The following is an 18156-nucleotide window of genomic DNA, read 5'->3' on the forward strand; positions in this document are numbered from 1 at the left end:
GTAGCGCCATGTAAGGGCAGGGTAGATAAACATATGCCGTGTTCGATCAAACCCAAAAACATACTTTAGCATAAAGGATGTGGCGTCCATCAAGTCAAAGTGAATCGCAGCCATAAGTGCAGTATCTCGTACGGTATAAATGGCAAATGAGATGAACAGAATGGATGGGTCTGCGGAATGATAATAATAATAATCAATACAGAAAGAAGGAGACATACTGTCTGGTTGCTGATGCATCAGCCAAAGTGCACCTCCTTTGTCAAAGAAATACGTAAGACTGCAGCAGTTCAACAATTACTTATTTATCTTAATATGTCTGCCAAAGGCCTTTGTGTCAGGAAATGTTTAGACTCACTCTCACTCTCACCACTTATATTATTGTTCAGGAACAGAAACACAGAGAGGAGGGAATCAAACACGTTCTTTCAAGTCACACAACATCTATCTATCTATCTATCTATCTATCTATCTATCTATCTATCTATCTATCTATCTATCTATCTATCTATCTATCTATCTATCTATCTATCTATCTATCTATCTATCTATCTATCTATCTATCTATCTATCTATCTATCTATCTATCTATCTATCTATCTATCTATCTATCTGTGTGTGTCTGTGTGTGTGTTCCTACATGACCAAAAACAAGTTAATTTTTATTCATTTCCATGTACTACATTGCTGTGAGTTCTCTGTATTTTTATTTGTTTGCATTTTTGATTGATTTTTATGAAAATAAATTCAACTTATAATTCAACATTGCTCTTCTGGAGTTGTTTGCTTGTTTAGTAATCCAACCTTGGTCTCAAGCTTTAAGAAACTCTGTTCTAATACAACCAGTCGGCTTATGTTTGGAGTCTTACATTGGATGTAGTTATTGTTGGATCTTGTAGTTAAAGTTATTTTAAAACAGATTTCACTTACCGTAAATAGATCCCATAAGCCAATAAATAAATAAAATGATAAAATAAATATCTGTGAAAGTAACTAATTCCTCTTCTTATTTTTTATTAAGAAAATATTATCAATAGAACCAATAAAAGCAACTATATATATAATTTTTAAAAAAAATTATTAATCACACGTATTGTAAAACATATTTTAAAAATATCCACATGTTAAAATAAGAAACAGATTAGGACACAGTAATGGTAAAAAGGAAGTACGCCTTGTTCCAATTCTAAAGTTGTCGTGTCAGGATATAAAAACAATAATCTGATTCTTAGCAGATCTTTAAATTAGGAAAACCTGAGATGAACAGCAAAAGATGATATGACACCATTTTATGATTTATTTAAAAAAAAAAAAAAAAAAAAAAAAAAAAAACAAGCCAAAATGTGAATTGTGTATGAAAAACTAAATACAACCTTACTGCTTCCATAGGAATTAAGAGGCTAAGTAGCAGGCAGGTGCTGATAATCATAATGATTGATAATCAAATGTGTGTGAGTACATATGATCAGCAGATGTTTTGCCAGTTTTCTAGCCTGAAGTCTTTTAGGTGTGTGTGTGTGTGTGTGTGTGTGTTAACACAAGGCCAAGGATGAAAAATATCAGCAATGATCTCAAAGAACCAATTGTTGCTGCCCATGAATCTGGGAAGGGTTAAAAGGCCATTTGCAAATGATTTAAAGTCCATCACTCTACAGAGAGAAAGATTATTCACAAATGGAAAATATTCAACGTGGTTCTTCCCAGGAGTGAATGTCCCAGGAAATTCAACTCAAGGTCAAAGCAAAGATAAAAAGAAGATAAATCTCAGACTCTATAGGCCTCAGTTAGCATGTTGAATGTTAGAGTTCATAACAGTACAATTAAAAAAAAAGACTTAGGTTTTGGACAAACAAGACCAGAGTGGAGCTGTTTGGAAATGTTTGACAACACTGTGTTTGGCAAAAATCAAACATAACATATCAGCACAAACACCTCATACCAACTGTCAAGCATGGTGGGGGAGTGGTGATTATTTGGACTTGGTTTGCATCCATGGAACCTGAGTACTGTGCAGTCACTGATGACTGAACGCCTCTGTATACCAAAGTAGTCTAAAGTCAAATGTAAAGTCTGCCTACCAGCTGCAACACTTGTTTGTGACTTCTGTTGCATTGCATACTAACCCGTGAGTAAGACGGCAGAGAGTTTACAGCTTGGGCCAAATTTGGTCGCGTAACAAGACAATGATCCCAAGCACAGCAGAAAATCTACACGAAAAAGAAAAAGGATCAAGTTGCAATGGCTGAGTCAAAACCAAAGCCGGATTCTAGTGCTGTGGTGGGACCTTTAGAGAGCTGTGCATAAATGAAAGCCTGCAAAATTTAATGAACTGATGTTGTAAAGAAGACCACAAGAATGTGAGAGACTGATGAAGACAATAATTCTTGATACAAACGGTGTTCCTGGATTTTCGTTTTCACACATTGATTGCATTTCGGTTTATTTTTGTTAATGACACAATGACAGGGTGTAAAGCTGTGTTTTGCAGTTCATCTGAGGTATTATTTACTTAAGTTTAACACCTGCCAATGACCAGATTTTAAAAAGTTCTTTTGTGATCTGTAAAACCTTAGGACTGAAAGAGCATGTGCATTTCTTTCTACCATGACTAGGATATGACTGCTTCACAGACTTGACACTAAAACTCTTGGGTCTTTCCAAATTAAAAGAAAACGATATTGTTTGTGTCATCCTGTCTAAGAAAAAATCTTTCAAAAATAGGAATTTCTTTAGATTATATGAAAGGGTCTTGATAACACGTAGCCATCACATATATTTGCCTTGAACATCGACTAGTTTTTAACATATTTTTACTGTATCCACCAAATCAGAGTTAAGCTCTGCTTGGAAAGCACTCTGGATCTTTCAGATCCTCTATTTGTTTTCAGGCTTTATTTAATTCACTGCTGGCAGAAGACAAGATTCCCACCAAATTCTCTCCTGGCTTATTATTTATTTATTTATTTATTTATTTTTGTCTCCACTTCATTGAACTGTAACATATGACATTTTAGTGACTGCAGTTTTGAGGAATTTCTTCCGAGTTACAGGAAACCAGTTGTGATATAATGCAAGGAATATGAAACTATGTCATAAAGTTCATGACCAGGCTGAGATTTATCGCCAATAGCTGAAACATAAACCAGACCAATGTCTGATAAACCGTGACTGCTACAATGGCCTGTTGGTCTTGGATGATTTTGACTTTGTATATAGAGCTACACAGTTCTGGTAACTGTCTGCTGTTGAGTGTGATGGAGTGTAATCTTGGGTTATTGACACATTTGCTCACAGCCAAATTGTCAAAAAAAATACAGATTTAGGGAAGCAGTGCTTAGATGCATTTAGACAATTAAAGCCATGCTAAAGACAGACTAAAACGAGGACTGCACAACTATGCAAACTATGCCGCTAATGGTCAAACTTTTCAGTCCTCTGCCCTACCCTCTGAGAGAGTGAATTATAAGTATCACATTCCCACCATCCAAGCCGTTCCACATCCTCTCTCCTGACATTCGCAACCCTTAGGGCTTGAGTGCCAAGCAGGTCAGTGTGTTTCAAATCACTCCCAGACGCCTCTTTCTCACAGTTGCAGATGAGAAACAGGAGGGGAGGGGGGACCTTGACTTCTTAGAGCAACACAATGGCTGAGTAAACGTCCTTGTTTCCTACGATGGAAATTGATTTATTGGTATAAGCAGCAGCATTAACATGAGGTTAACACGTTAAATCAGCGACAACAAACATATACGAAATCCATTTTTCTACAGATTATTATGAATAGCTTTTGAGTAGTGGTAAAATAACACCGTACAGATATAAACTGATCTATACATAAGTGTGCAAAACACTCCAACTAAAGACGTGCTAGTATTTGCAGACACAGCACACACTCACACACACAATAGTGCACATTCAAAGTCACACAGGTTTACGGGTATCTCTCATAGATGTAGAACATCAGAAAGGTGCTATTCTGTCCTGTCTCCTTCAATTCAAATTCAATTTAATAAAACTTTATTGATCCTGAAGGTTGACCCCGAATGAAATTGGGTCCTTAGCATATCGCTGCCATCTTACTGGTGGCTCCATGACAGAAAAAAATATTATGTTGATATTCACATAATGGGGAGCCTACCAGCTGCAACACTTGTTTGTGACTTCTGTTGCATTGCATACTAACCCGTGAGTAAGACGGCAGAGAGTTTACAGCTTATTGCTCAGTCTTTGGGTCCTTCTAGATCAATGGTGTTCACACATCAAATAGAATAAGGCATTATAGTTGTTTTGTGGTGGGACACGGGTTCCACATACAGTACTTGATCATCATTTTGGGAAATGCTCCTCTTCACTCTTCTGGCATGGTTGAGTTGAAAAGAGATACAGTACAAAGCTTAAGCCATCAGTTTGTAAATGTAACGGATGTAAACACAGGAAGAAACTAGCAGCGATTCAGATTTCTGGGAATATGAATGGAATTTTGCAAACTAATCTCAGCTTTGGCACCAGTGATCGGCAGTGGGATCAGTGAGGTGATCAGCAGTGGGGGCTAGGATTTCTGTTTCTTGACACATGATTGGAAAATATACAAAAAGGCTTACACATGCAACAAGTGCTTTGGTTGTCCACTAGAGGCCCATTGTGAGTAAGCCCATAAAGCAATGGGCTCGTAGCCTCTAAGCTCTAGGTTAGGTTAGTTCATCTAAATAAAATAAATAAATCTAGGAAATAACTGCACACAGTTGAGAAACAGTCCTGATTTGAACAAGAATGTTCTTTACATAATTAGCTATTACATACAGGCTAACATGGCTAAACTTGATACATGATTCAGTTTATTTTTCAGTCGTTAGCTTCAGTAAAAATGCTTTTGAAAACATCTGAAGCCAGTGTAGCCACACCTCTTATTTTCTTTCGATACCACTTATAAAAGTAAAACAGACAGTATGATTTATCAAGAAGTCAAAATATGTTTTGGAGATATAGAGGTATTATTAGCTAGCTTAATGTTCTTTTCTGTGACCCCTTTGAGTTAGTCTTGTTCTACCAGTGAAGCATGTAAGTATACATGGACGTGTTATATAAATGGCAAAATGTGTTAAAATGGAGGTGGACCTTTGGTTTTGGACCAAGTCAGGCCCCCTGTTTTCCCTTGTTTCCTGTCTTTACGCTAAACTGAGCTAACTGTGTGCTGGCTGTAGCTTCACACAGTAACGGGCAAAAACAAGTACAGTGGCCCCTCGTTTATCGCGGGAGTTACGTTCTAAAAATAACCTGCAATAAGTTAAAACCGCAAAGTAGCTAACTTTATTTTTTACAATTATTATAGATGTTTTAAGGCTGTAAAACCCCTCACTACACACTTTATACACTTTTCTCAGACAGGCATGAACATTTTTACACTTTTTTCTGTTGTTTAAACACTCTCAAATTTCAAACCTTGTAGAAAAATAAGTGCAGTATTATAGAATGAAACAAAAGGCATCTGCAGCACACTGCTAGCGATAGAAGATTTATGTAAATTTGACAAGCTGAACGTATTCTGTATTGTGCAGGAGACACAGCACGAGATCGATTGACAATAGTCTACAGGACGCAGAACACAATGTGCTGTAAAAACAACAACCAACCAACCAACCAAACAAAAAGCACGCAAATTTGCCCAGACAAAAATCCGTGAAACAGCAAAAGGTGAACCGCGTTATCGCGAGCGACCACTGTAAACACATTTCCCAAAATGCGAACCCAACTCTAAATGTGGAGTGTCTATCATCTCACAAAACATTCTTTACCTATGTCATTATAAAGGTAAGATAGGCTGAGTAAAAATATTGTTACTGCAGTCTAACACTTTATAAAATTGGTCATTACATGAGTATATATTTGCATTGGGTTATAAAGCAGAGATGTCAAGAAAACTGTTGTATTTGTATGTTGAAATTCACAGTGTTGTAGGAATCTGTTTTTTTCAATGGTCACACTTGTGGTTACTCTTTAATCTACCGCATGTTAGTCATTTGTATGACGTGTGTTAAAATACATTGTTGCACATTAACTGTTTGCTCTAAAACCTGCAACCCTATGTTTCCTGATGTGTCAGCTGCTTTAACAGAGGACCTGACTTTTTGTGAAGTCTACTGTGCAGTATTCTCACTAGAAACTAGGAAAAAAAAATTGTGTTTTTGTCAGTGATTTTGTTCAGATACGTCCAGAGTGCACCCCTTTCTTGATAACTCAAAAAAAGCAGTGGGACTTAAACATCAGGCGAATAAACTTTAAAGTCATCCTCTAGTTTATACCACGTAGTAGCTCAGGGAATAATAAGTATGAGCCAAATATACTGTACAACAACTGTCACTAGCATGCTTTCCTGTTTTTCATTATCAGTAAGTAGCAAACTCCAGGGGACTCATCACTCGTCATCCCCTCTGACGGAGAACAGTCAGCTTTTTCCTTCCTGCAGCATCCTTCCCAGTGGTGCTGCCCTTTACAGGAATAGCACACTTGGCTCTTGATAGAGAGCAATTTATAGTGAGGCTCAGCTGCTTCCCTTTAAAAGTTCTCCTCCTCCTGCTTTCCTCCTCCTTCTTCTTACAAGCTAGAGTCACTGTCCGTGGGTGTGGGAACAGAAGGAGTTTGTTGGAGGAAGTTTAGTCTGCTGAGAGACTCAGGAAACACCAGCGTATTGAAGTTCCCCAATCCATTTTCATCCCTTTTATTCCAGTTCCTAATGCATGCCTGCCATATTCATGTTTTGCTTCTGCAGTCCTCACGTAGATTATTGTCTGAATGTGTACATTTTTTTGATTTATGTATTATAATATGAGTATTTGTCACATTTTAAGTGCTTGATGGGGATACAGAAAAGCTTCAAAGACACTCCTCAGCCGGGAACTCAGTTGCTGTACTTTCTGGTACCGCGGTCAGTGTGGAAGTTGTTGGGCTCTGGACTTTTACACTGAATACTGGTGCCATTCATGGGTCCGGTGCTGTTCAGCTGATTGTCGGAGTAACACCAGCAGCACAAACACGACTTGGAGAACATGTGAAGAGAGGAAAGGGAACATTTAAACATGGCAGCGTTTGCAGACAGGATTTTTCACTCGTGTAGATCACATTTCTCGTTTGCTCCTGCAACTCCTTTCACATGCAAGCTTGAAACATGGTTAATCTCAGTCTCTGTCCCTTCGTGACCTCGGCCGGTAAAATTAGTACATAAATCATCAGGCTGCTTTTACATTTTGGTTACCAAAAGTCATCACAAGCTAAGCGTTGTTTGCTCTCCCAGCCTGACCAAAAACATTAGAAGAAGTGTGGGTGTGTGGAATTAAAAAAAGAGTGATTTTGCATGCATGCCACATGTGTATATATCCATGCCTACTATACCTTGAAGCAATTTTTGAACTTCTTGCTGACAAAGTAGAGGATAATGGGATTTATGCAGGAGTTGATTGTTGCAAGGTTGATGCCAAAGTAGTCCAGGATCAACAGGAAACTGAAAACAGAGAACAGGAGAAATATTGAAGGAATAATTTTCAAACATTTTTGGAAGCCCAGCTTCCAAAGAAGCTAGTGACACCCTGAGTTAAATTGGCCCGTGCGCTCCCATACTCTTCTTCCCAGTAGATTTTTGAGGACCTTGTTTGTCAGAAGTCTATTCTTCTAGAAACTCACTTGAGCAGCTCACATCGCATTTTCTCTGTCTGGTTGTAAATCATCTTCTTAAGAATCCTGCTGAGGTGCAGTGGGAACCAGCAGAGGGCAAAGATGAGGACGAGGGAAAAGACAGCTTTGGCCACCTCTCTCCTCTGCAGAGGGAAACAACAGATTACTGTGTAGTCTGAAGATGATGTTTAGGTAATGAAATGTCAAATGTTAAAGCAATGGAATAAACACTGGGATTATATTTAGAGAGAAAAGGCGATTTAGAAATGTTGTTGAACCTGTTTGAGGTGCTCACTGAGAGCGATCCGGAGGCTGCCATTCCTGCGGTTGAGCATCTCGCAGGTCATGAGAGTGTAGAAGATAGCTGTGCAAATCAGTGGTACGCAAAAGTAGAAGCCAAACAGCCACCAGTCCTTTGCATCTCTGTAGAACTAGAGAGCGTCAAACACAGTGACGCGGTTAGTTATGAAAAACTGCAATAAATTCATGTTTTACTGTGACCTGGGAGTTTGAGACTAGGGAGTTGAAGGTTTATGACCTACTGGGACTCCAGACCGCTGAGCTCCACACATTTCCCATACATACATATTTATTAATGCCCCTTAAGCTTATCCTTGCACATACAATAATGTGAAAAAGTACTTTTTCACATGATTACATACAGTCCTGTGAAAACACCCCCACGATTCAATAGCCTGTTGAACTACTGTTAGCAGCAATAACTTGAGGTAATGATTTTCTGGAAGACTATCAGTCTCTCACATCGTTGGAGGAATTTTGGCTCACTCTTCTTTACAATGTTGCTTCAGTTCATTGAGGTCTGTGCGAATTTGTTGATGCACAGTTCTCTTAAAATCCCACCGCAGCATTTATTTTTACTGCTTTTTCTGGTATGTTTGGGATCATTGTCCTGTTGTATGACTGAATTTTCCGACAGATGGCTTGACATTTGACTCTAGAATACTTTGGCATACAGAGGAGTTCAGTGCTGACCTCAATGACTGCCAGGTGCCCAGATCCTGTGGTTTCAAAAAAAGCCCAAGTCCTCACCACTCCACCATTGTGCTGACAACTGGTATGAGGTGTTTGTGCTGATATCACATGTTTGGTTTTTGCCAAACATGGCATTGTCAAACATGGTCAAACTTTCCACTTTGGTCTCGTTTGATCAAAGGACATTGTTCCAGATGTCCTGTGGTTAGTTCAGATGCAACTTTGCAAACCTAAACTGTGCTGCAGTGTTCTTTTTAGAGAGAAGAGACTTTCTCCTTTCTCCACTTCCTTTCTCTTTCCAAACAAGCCATCCTTGTCCAGTCTTTTCCCAATCGTACTGTTGTGAACTTTAACATTTAACATGCTAACGGAGGCCTGTAGCTCCTGGGGTTTTGGCAGCCTCTCTGAGCCTTGCATGATCTGACCTTTGGGTGAATTTGCTGGCATGTCCACTCCTGGGAACACTGGAAACTGTCTTAAATGTTTTCCACTTCTAAATAATCTTTCTCTCTGGTGAATGAAGGACTTGAGATTCTTTGAGAAATAGCCTTCCCAGAGTAATGAGCAGCAACAATTTGCCTCTCTGACACTGTGTACTCCTTGGCATGGCGTTAAAACACACCTGAATGCTCCAGACCAGCAAACTGCTGAAATTTCTGCTTTTATAGAGGTGCTCACATTTGCTGAGGATCAGTTAATCAAGTCTCCTCTTAATTCCTATGGAAGACTTTTTTTTAACCCTTTAAAACCAAGTGTATCAGATTTGATACATGTGTTTTTGTGAGTTTTTGAGACTTCTACATCATCAGTGTGACTTTTTTTTTTTACCCTCAAAAAATCATATAAATTGCGTGACAAATTTTGACTAAATTGCAAAAATATTGTACATAAGCACAATTTAGCAAATGTGATACAAATTCAACCTCATATATGCAGATTCAAGTTTTTGTCTAAAGGTTTGACAAACACTCCATTATCAAAAAATGAAAGATTTCTGGTGGCTATTTCATGGTTCAGGTTTTAAAGGGTTTAGGACTTTATGCAGTTTCTGCACTATAATCTATAGTTCCATTTCATCAGCTATTCACATGGCCCTAACATTAATAAAAATCCTAAATAAGATGTCATATGTGGTGTTGGGCTATGGAAGTAAACTGAAAATCATTAAACTGGACTTCATGCTATAGTAGAATCTATGCTTTTGTAACCGAAGCAGTTCTCCTCACACCACTACCAGCCTCCCCCTGTACTCCAGTGTTAATGAAGTCCATGTGAATGCTGCTCTGTACACAGACTGTGTAGCAAGTCTGAAATCAAGCCGTTCTAATTACACTGTGTATAATAAGAGCCTCTGGTTTTCTGTGGTTCTAAAAAATATGCTAAATATGCACTGTTTCAAAACCCTACAAACCAGACCAAACCTTATTACACCAAGTTTTTCTGGACTCTTCGTAGAACCACTTCAGGTTTTGGTATCTTGTGCTTTATGGACAAAATAGAATTAGGTGTCTTTCAAAAATATCCTATTTCATTGCTATTAAACAATGGCACAGACTTTAGCACTGTATTGATATCTGGGAGAGATTACCTCAAGGGTATGCACATGTGGCCTGAGCCTGAGGCCCCAGGTCTGTGTAATTGCACTTGGCCTGCAATCAATTACGTGGTCCAAAATTGTGAAACAGGGCATAATCACTAAGAAAGACTAAGCCGGCCAGGTCTATTCCTTTAATATTCACTGGAGCGGATTCATGGCTGTATTCTAGTTTTCTTAAGGTCTAAACATGCTTTACTGGGGCACCGATGCTTTAAAAACATGCGCCCATATATAATGAAAATAGCACACCAGTGCACCAGCTGTCCATTAGAACCACTTACCGACTCCAAACGAACAATACGATGCTTTTAAGATGATGGCAGTGATCACGATGGAACTATTATGCTGATCTTACACTCTGAGTAGTTCTCCCACGTGTGTGTGTCCCATGTCAGCAGTCATGTCAGCAGATCATTTTGTCTCTACATTACAGAATTCAACAATTCTTTTGCACATCCTGGCTTTAGCGCAGTCTAAAAAGTTGGGCACAAAATGCAATTTCTTTAAAGGGATGGCAAAGTGGTAACAGCGCACCTCCATGAAGGCACTCCGGGGTCTAAGCATGCAAGTGCGCATGGTTTTGTTGGCATAGTCGAAGGTGATTATGTCGAAACCGACGGCCTCCGGCACTGCCAGGATGAGTGAAAGCACCCAGATGGACACGATCTCAATGACGGTGATCAGAGGGATGCCCACGCCCTGCACTCTGCTCCACGATGCCACAGCCCGGTATCTGTGACACAGCGGGACACAAAGTTATCACCTGGCATATGGCTATTTATGCCATAACTGTTACACACAATGAGCAGCTTAAATTAAAGCACCGGCTGATTTTAAGTTACTGCAGTAATGACTGTAATTACTGCAGTTATCCTTACAGCACCCTAGGATACAAATAATGTAAGACGAATATAAAGTGTCAGTTTAATGTTTAAAACAGGTCAGCAAGAGTTCAGCTGTGCGATAGAAATGTAATATTAAAGTAAAGTCATCACTTTCTTCATCTCTCCTGATTGACAAAGCTAACAAGAGCTTCCTTATGCATGGCAGCACACCAAGCACAACAAACTGCTCAGTCAGCAAACACTATCAAAATGTTAAGAATTCATGAGCAGAGATGATCAATTGTTTATTTTAAATATCTAATATTTATATTTTTGTGAAGCCTCCAAACAGACTGGCCCATGTTGGCAGAGGGGTCTGTGTGTTGGCTTGTGTTTCCCGTGCACTGAATACTTGTTTGCTTGTTTGTTTCATTAATGGAAACCACTTGTCGAAATGTTTTAGTAAAATCGGGCATCAAGATTTTATAGCAAAAACAATATATTTTTCATGACACATTTGAATTTCTCTGTTGAACAACATGGTGGCATTTATATTTTACTAAGTGGTAATGTATCCACCTTTTCCTCTTCCTCCAACATTGAAAAGATACAAAAGGGACTCGAGCACTTTCATAACACACACACACACACACACACACACACACACACACACACACACACACACACACACACACACACACACAGATGAAGATATGCTACACATTTCCTGGAAACAAATGGAGAGCATCTGCACTTGAACTACAACGGTACAGAGCTGCAGCCTGGCTTTTCTCATAACAGAGGTCATTAATATTGTCTTCTTATAGCTGAGCCCCGGTGCTCCAGGCGAGCCTCTTATCTATAAAGTTGAGTGTAGTAGATCATATGAGATGACCGTGAGCTTCAGCACTTCATGATCATCAATTATTCATTAAGGAAATTCTATTAAGGTGCTATTAAAAAAAAGAACCTGTCAATATGCTTGCAATCAACATACTGCAGACTAATGTTAACATCAGAAGTGTGCAGCTTATATATAATATACAACTCCATAAAAGAAGTAAAGAGTCTCTTTTTTGAGGGGGTTGCAGTGAAGCAATAGAAAAGAAAGTAAAGGGATGACTCTTGAGTGATTATGCACAATCAGTACTGACGTAGTGTAGCAAGTTTCCTGGAGCAGATGATCTTAGCATTCCTGCCATTACCCTGAAATCCAATCGAAATGTTCATACATTTTGCTGAAATTAATTCCAGCATCTCCTGTTTATGTTAGAAAAAAATATTTGCGAGCAACTAATCTAAAGCAATGTTCTCTTGTGCCGAGCACAATATGGATTAATTGGCACGGCTGGTCGGCCAAATCGAATTTGTTTAATTTTCTTTCCAGTTGTTTGGCTGCTGTTTTCAGCTTCTGCCTTTTCCATCTAAGAAAAGCGTACGGGGATGATCGTGCATGTTTATGCGCAGAGACCTGGCTGGGTGAAAGAATGTAAGCTCTGTGGGAAGCTGCTGCTTTTAATAATGGGGAAAAAGCAAAAACTGGTTCACTAGTTAATAAAACTGAAGTTCACACTTAAGCAAATACACGTACAGATGTCAGATGTACAGCGCGAGCTTTTTAAATGCCAGATCCTCATATAAGAGCTCTCTACTATGTGACTGAGCAGTGTGGCAATGTGGCAGCACTGACCTGTCGACGCTGAGGGCGCACAGGTTGAGCACTGTGATGCCCACAGATGCTTTCTGCAGGAAGGGAACAAACTTACAAAGGCACAGGCCCACAATGCTGTCATCGAATGGGAAGCGTGATGCCAGGAGCTGGAAAATATAGAAAAAAAGGAAAGGATTTAAATCCGATTTAATACGTATTCTTTACGCACATCAGCAAAACTCACACTTCCCTGATGTATCATTAAAAAGTAAATAATTTTCTTTGTCTTCACGTGCGTTTTACAAGCCTGCTGTTACTGTTGTTTTCCTGACTCAAATGGGTCCTTTTGCATATATAAGACCTTCCTAGTGGATTTTACTTTGAAGTCCGTCAGTGTCATCTTAACATCACTGTCAGTCTGCAGGGACCACTTCCAATATTGGAGAAATCTCAATATTGGCTTTCTACTTTTATCACTAGTGTCTAACAGTTGTTTTCTACTACTTCTTCCTTTGGTAAAATTAGTCAGGGTCACGTAAGCACTTGGACACTGAAGCGTTTTTCAGCAGCACAAAAGTTTTACAAAGCAAAACAAAAGACAGTGTTTCTGGAAACAATGTCTTTGCCCCGAGGAAGACAACAGGAGGTTTCAACATTGTAGATGTGGCTCTTTCTTTGTTTATGCATAAACTGCTCCCCCATGCAGAAGGATTGTTGTTTCCTCTTTGCACATGTGTTGCTCAGACTACAAAGTCACTCTGCCCTCAAAGTCCCAAGATAATTTTAACCAGGTGCTTTTTTTTCTTGGTTAAACCACATCCTATAATGAGCTCAAAGGATCAGGTTGACTGATCACTTCATTTTGCCATCATTCTTTATTATTGCAAAAAAACCATGACAGTGTTTACTGAAAGAAATCAAACGAAGGCAGGGGGCCTGTAATGATTTAACATAGTCATTCACATTCTGAAGAGGTCCCAGCGTAAACAAAAGGGTCGAGTCAAACCAAACTGAAACGAGCTGCAGTTGTGCTCTCGTGACAGTGTCTTTTAAAGATGCTGATAATCATTAAAAGACTGTTTAACATGTTTAACAGTTGCTTATTTGGGTAAAACTAATAATAATAATTATAATGCTCATAAGGACGAGAACAAAACCAGTCGATTTCAAACATGACCGACCGATAAGCTCTCATGCTCCTATTTCACCTCACTTTTATTTGGATGATAAAGTACAATAAGTACAAAAGTTATTTATCACTTGTGGAGCAGTGAGATTTGAGAACAAAACAAAAAAACCCCAAATTCCAGATAAGGGTTCATGACTAATGTCTCAGGTCAGCGCAAGGCCAGTGATGTGTGTGACTACAGCCTGATTCTTATGTTTAGTTATGTCAGCCATACCACTGCTTGTCTCATCGCCACACGAACACGATAACAACCTGACTGATTAGGCTTTGCCATCTATTTGTACACTCACTCAGGCCCTTTCCCACTCACCCCCCTCTCTCCTCTTCTCCAGTCTGCCTGTAATATTCCACTTTATCTGTGCATATCGCCTTTGCTGTCCCTGCATTTCATCATATTCACAACGAGACATGTCACTCAGCAGCCTTGACATGAAAATAAGAGTTTAGAGTAAGCAAAAAAAAAAACTGTACCTTGTACACATTGATGGGTATATCAATGACAATGTAGATAAGGTCGCCCAGGGCCAGGCTGGCAATGAGGGCGTTGGGTCCATTCCTCATGCATTTGTGCTGGTATATAATCCTCAGCAGGGTGGCGTTGCCTACTATCCCGACTACAAAGACTATAATGGAAATGATTGTGTTGATGTACTTAAAATGCGCGTTGATTGAGGTATTTACAGTGCAATTAGGTGGTTTCTTTACTGCAGTTGCGTTGCCAGAGCCAGATACCACCGCTTGTGTCCGCTGGTGGATGCCGGACCCCGTGCTTGGGCTGACAGTGCTGTAGAGACCAGACTGGAGGGTGGAGTGGACGAGAAAGCTGGAGAGAGGGTCCTGGTCCGCTTCAGCTCTGTTTATCTGGCAGATTCCTCTGGCTGCCATACAGGCCATTAGCAAAAACATATGTCCAGCTGGAGAGCCCATTATGGGACGCATTGAGCGCTTTGATATCACTGACAGAAAGATGGTCCCAATGTATCACTGGTAAGAAGAGAAAACAAACAAAAGCAAGAAAGACGTGGTTATTTTTTCAGAAAGCTCACAGTAAATCTGAAAAGACGGGAGTGTAATGTTAGAAGTCAGAGATGACGAGAATGTTTGATGGCCTTAATGTCCCTTTCAAAAGCTATGAGGAAGTTCAGCAACATCTTTATGACTTCTAAAAGGTTTTGCCAAGGGGGCACAGATGGATGATGCCAGGAGTAGTTACAGTGAGGATGAGGCATCAACAGAACACGTCGGGGATCTGTTTTGCTCTCAGTCAGTCCTGGATGAAGCAGCACTTGGTTGTATCGATAATGTTGCAGCTGGACGTTGGGGTTTTATGTCAGCTTGTGCTGTTTTGACAACAAGTCCTTCATGTGAGTTTGATTTCCTATGTTCTTTATTCTCCATCTGTTTCTAATTTCAAAAAGTTTAGACTTGTGGTACTGAGCTTTTTATAGACACGCTGGATTGACTTCTAGTTAGCTGAGTAATGCAAGAGCCCAGGTTAAAATAAAAACCAGATGAAGACCCAAACCCACAGAACTAAGAGGTAGTAGTAGTAGTTTATAACTTGAATCCCTCTTCTTATTAAAAGGAAAAAAACAACCCTACAACAACAACAACAACAAACTTTCTGGACAAAATCAGAGTAAGAGAGAAAGTTTTAAACTATCACATCCACAGTGAAACCCTTTTCATCATGTCACAGTACCGGCAACTCTTATAGCCCAGAGTTCTTCCTGTTCAAAGTCCCAGCTGTCACCAAGTACACAAAGAACTATTTAGCAGCCAGCCCTTCAAGTAGCATCACAGTTTAGCATCAGCATGACACTGCTGGGATCTGTGACAGCACGCAAACTGATCTATCCATAAATAATAAATACATTTGGTTTTCACCTACCGCTTCTAAAATGTCTGCCTGGCCCCCTTGGAAAGCGTCAGGCAAACTTTCAGCTGAAGCCCCCAGACATCTGTATCACATCACATGAGTAATTAACGCACTATCAAAGCCGCAGCGTATCCCACTTGGTTTGAGCAATGCACCCGTCTGCTCTGAGGTGCCTTCGCATTATGGCTCAGAGTTTCCTGTGGAGAGTTTGCAGTACGTCTGAGTGTGTGCGTGCTCAGTCGTGTGAGTCTGAGGTTTTGTGTACTTCTACATGTGTATGTGTGTGGGTGTGTGGGTGTGTGTGTGTGCGTGTCAGAGCACCAGTGAGACACTTTGACTGGGTGGGATAGTAAATCTCCACCTCCCTTTGGTAACAGACTGGGCCCCCTTTGGAAACATCACCCTCCTCTCTTCTCTCTCCTCTCTCTCAGAGGCACCGCCTGCTGACAGTCATCTCCATGGCGCAGCAGCACCCACACACACACACACACACACACACACACACACACACACACACACACACACACACACACACACACACACAAGGGCAGGGGCATCTGGGAGCCCAACGCCCCTCCAATCTGCCCCTTTCCTTAAATCCCTCCCACCTCCACTTTCAATCCCCTCTGACTCGCAATATGTCTTGTATACATTACATACAACTGTTTCCTCACACAAAAGGCAGCAGAGATTAGACTGGAAGGAGGAAGGCAAGAGGAAGTCAGTGTCCATGTTGTGATGTTGTGTTTGTTTCATCTAAGTGGGAAACGGAGACGGGAAGTGGGAGCTAACCATCAGCCAGCCTTTACATCAACATACTACGAGCTGTGTGGGTGGCCGAGCCACATCACACTTTCTTAACTTTCGATTTATTTAAGGTGTGAAAGATATATAATATCTGTTGAATAAGTTATAAGTTAGGGGAAAAGCATTAAACAAGCGTTCTGCTCCATTACCAGACTTCTAAATGAACAAATATTAAATCAACTGGAAATTTCTTTCACCTTTTTAAGGGGAAAAAACCCCAAAACAGAGGAAAAATAAACAAAATTCCCAAACTGAGTGCTATCTGAGATAACCAGACGCCTGAGATGGGAGAAGAAGCCATTTCGATGTCAAGCGAGAAGAGTGCTTGTGCATCAGTGTCCATTATGGATTTCAAAATAGTTTATGATGTGAGCTGAGAGCAGGAAGAAGGCTATTGAAGTCACCGCAATCTCTGTTTTGCAATACCAAAAAAGCTGACGCAGCAACTGCACAAAGAGGAAAACACCACTCAGTTGTATGCCATTCCTGATACAGAACCAGCTGCATATAAGCTAAAAATGAAAAACTGTCTTCTCAATAGATTAAATGGCAAAAAGGCGACAAGAAGTTGTGTTTTATGTTGATTCTGAGCATTTGTGGACTTTCCAAAGTTTTCTTTTGCATAGAAATAAGCCAAAAAATGCACTTTACGTCAAAGGTATTTTATTTATTGGGCACTATTGGAAAATTTAAACTGTATCTACGTTACAGCGACACATATACAGTGGGGCAAAAAAGTATTTAGTCAGCCACCGATTGTGCAAGTTCCCCCACCTAAAATGATGACAGAGGTCAGTAATTTGCACCAGAGGTACACTTCAACTGTGAGAGACAGAATGTGAAAAAAAAATCCATGAATCCACATGGTAGGATTTGTAAGGAATTTATTCGTAAATCAGGGTGGAAAATAAGTATTTGGTCAATAACAAAAATACAACTCAATACTTTGTAACATAACCTTTGTTGGCAATAACAGAGGTCAAACGTTTACTATAGGTCTTTACCAGGTTTGCACACACAGTAGCTGGTATTTTGGCCCATTCCTCCATGCAGATCTTCTCGAGAGCAGTGATGTTTTGGGGCTGTCGCCAGTCAACACGGACTTTCAACTCCCACCACAGATTTTCTATGGGGTTGAGGTCTGGAGACTGGCTAGGCCACTCCAGGACTTTCAAATGCTTCTTACGGAGCCACTCCTTTGTTGCTCGGGCGGTGTGTTTTGGATCATTGTCATGTTGGAAGACACAGCCTCGTTTCATCTTCAAAGTTCTCACTGATGGAAGGAGGTTTTGGCTCAAAATCTCACGATACATGGCCCCATTCATTCTGTCCTTAACACGGATCAGTCGTCCTGTCCCCTTGGCAGAAAAACAGCCCCATAGCATGATGTTTCCACCCCCATGCTTCACAGTAGGTATGGTGTTCTTGGGATGCAACTCAGTATTCTTCTTCCTCCAAACACGACGAGTTGAGTTTATACCAAAAAGTTCTACTTTGGTTTCATCTGACCACATGACATTCTCCCAATCCTCTGCTGTATCATCCATGTGCTCT

General features: G+C 40.1%; 1 protein-coding gene across 1 annotated transcript; it reads right to left on the bottom strand.

Annotated features, from left to right (window-relative positions):
• Window positions 1–2993: 2993 nt before the first annotated feature.
• ednraa (endothelin receptor type Aa) lies at window positions 2994–16063 on the bottom strand. Its single transcript, XM_086295403.1, has 8 exons — window positions 15808–16063; window positions 14388–14900; window positions 12767–12894; window positions 10787–10985; window positions 7941–8093; window positions 7672–7805; window positions 7384–7492; window positions 2994–7030 (listed from the first exon to the last, which is right to left on the bottom strand). Exons 2-8 carry the CDS (start codon window positions 14853–14855, stop codon window positions 6893–6895), a joined length of 1329 nt encoding a protein of 442 aa, XP_086151529.1. The 5' UTR covers window positions 14856–14900; window positions 15808–16063; the 3' UTR covers window positions 2994–6892.
• Between the last annotated feature and the right edge of the window lie 2093 nt (window positions 16064–18156).

This window comes from Aulonocara sp. 'chitande type north' Nkhata Bay, linkage group LG6 (assembly GCF_057382095.1).
Source record: "Aulonocara sp. 'chitande type north' Nkhata Bay isolate Kocher_YH1m ecotype deep benthic linkage group LG6, A_spYH_male_GT1.1, whole genome shotgun sequence".
Classification (NCBI taxonomy): Eukaryota; Metazoa; Chordata; class Actinopteri; order Cichliformes; family Cichlidae; genus Aulonocara; species Aulonocara sp. 'chitande type north' Nkhata Bay.

Bases quoted from the DNA above. Each gene is read 5' to 3' on its own strand.
- ednraa (XM_086295403.1), bottom strand. From the start codon at position 14,855: ATGCGTCCCATAATGGGCTCTCCAGCTGGACATATGTTTTTGCTAATG. The intron at 12,895-14,387 runs GTACAGTTTTTT...TATATTTTCCAG, and splicing joins TACCCATCAATGTGTACAAG to CTCCTGGCATCACGCTTCCC. The intron at 8,094-10,786 runs GTGCGCTGTTAC...GACGCTCTCTAG, and splicing joins CCCGGAGTGCCTTCATGGAG to TTCTACAGAGATGCAAAGGA.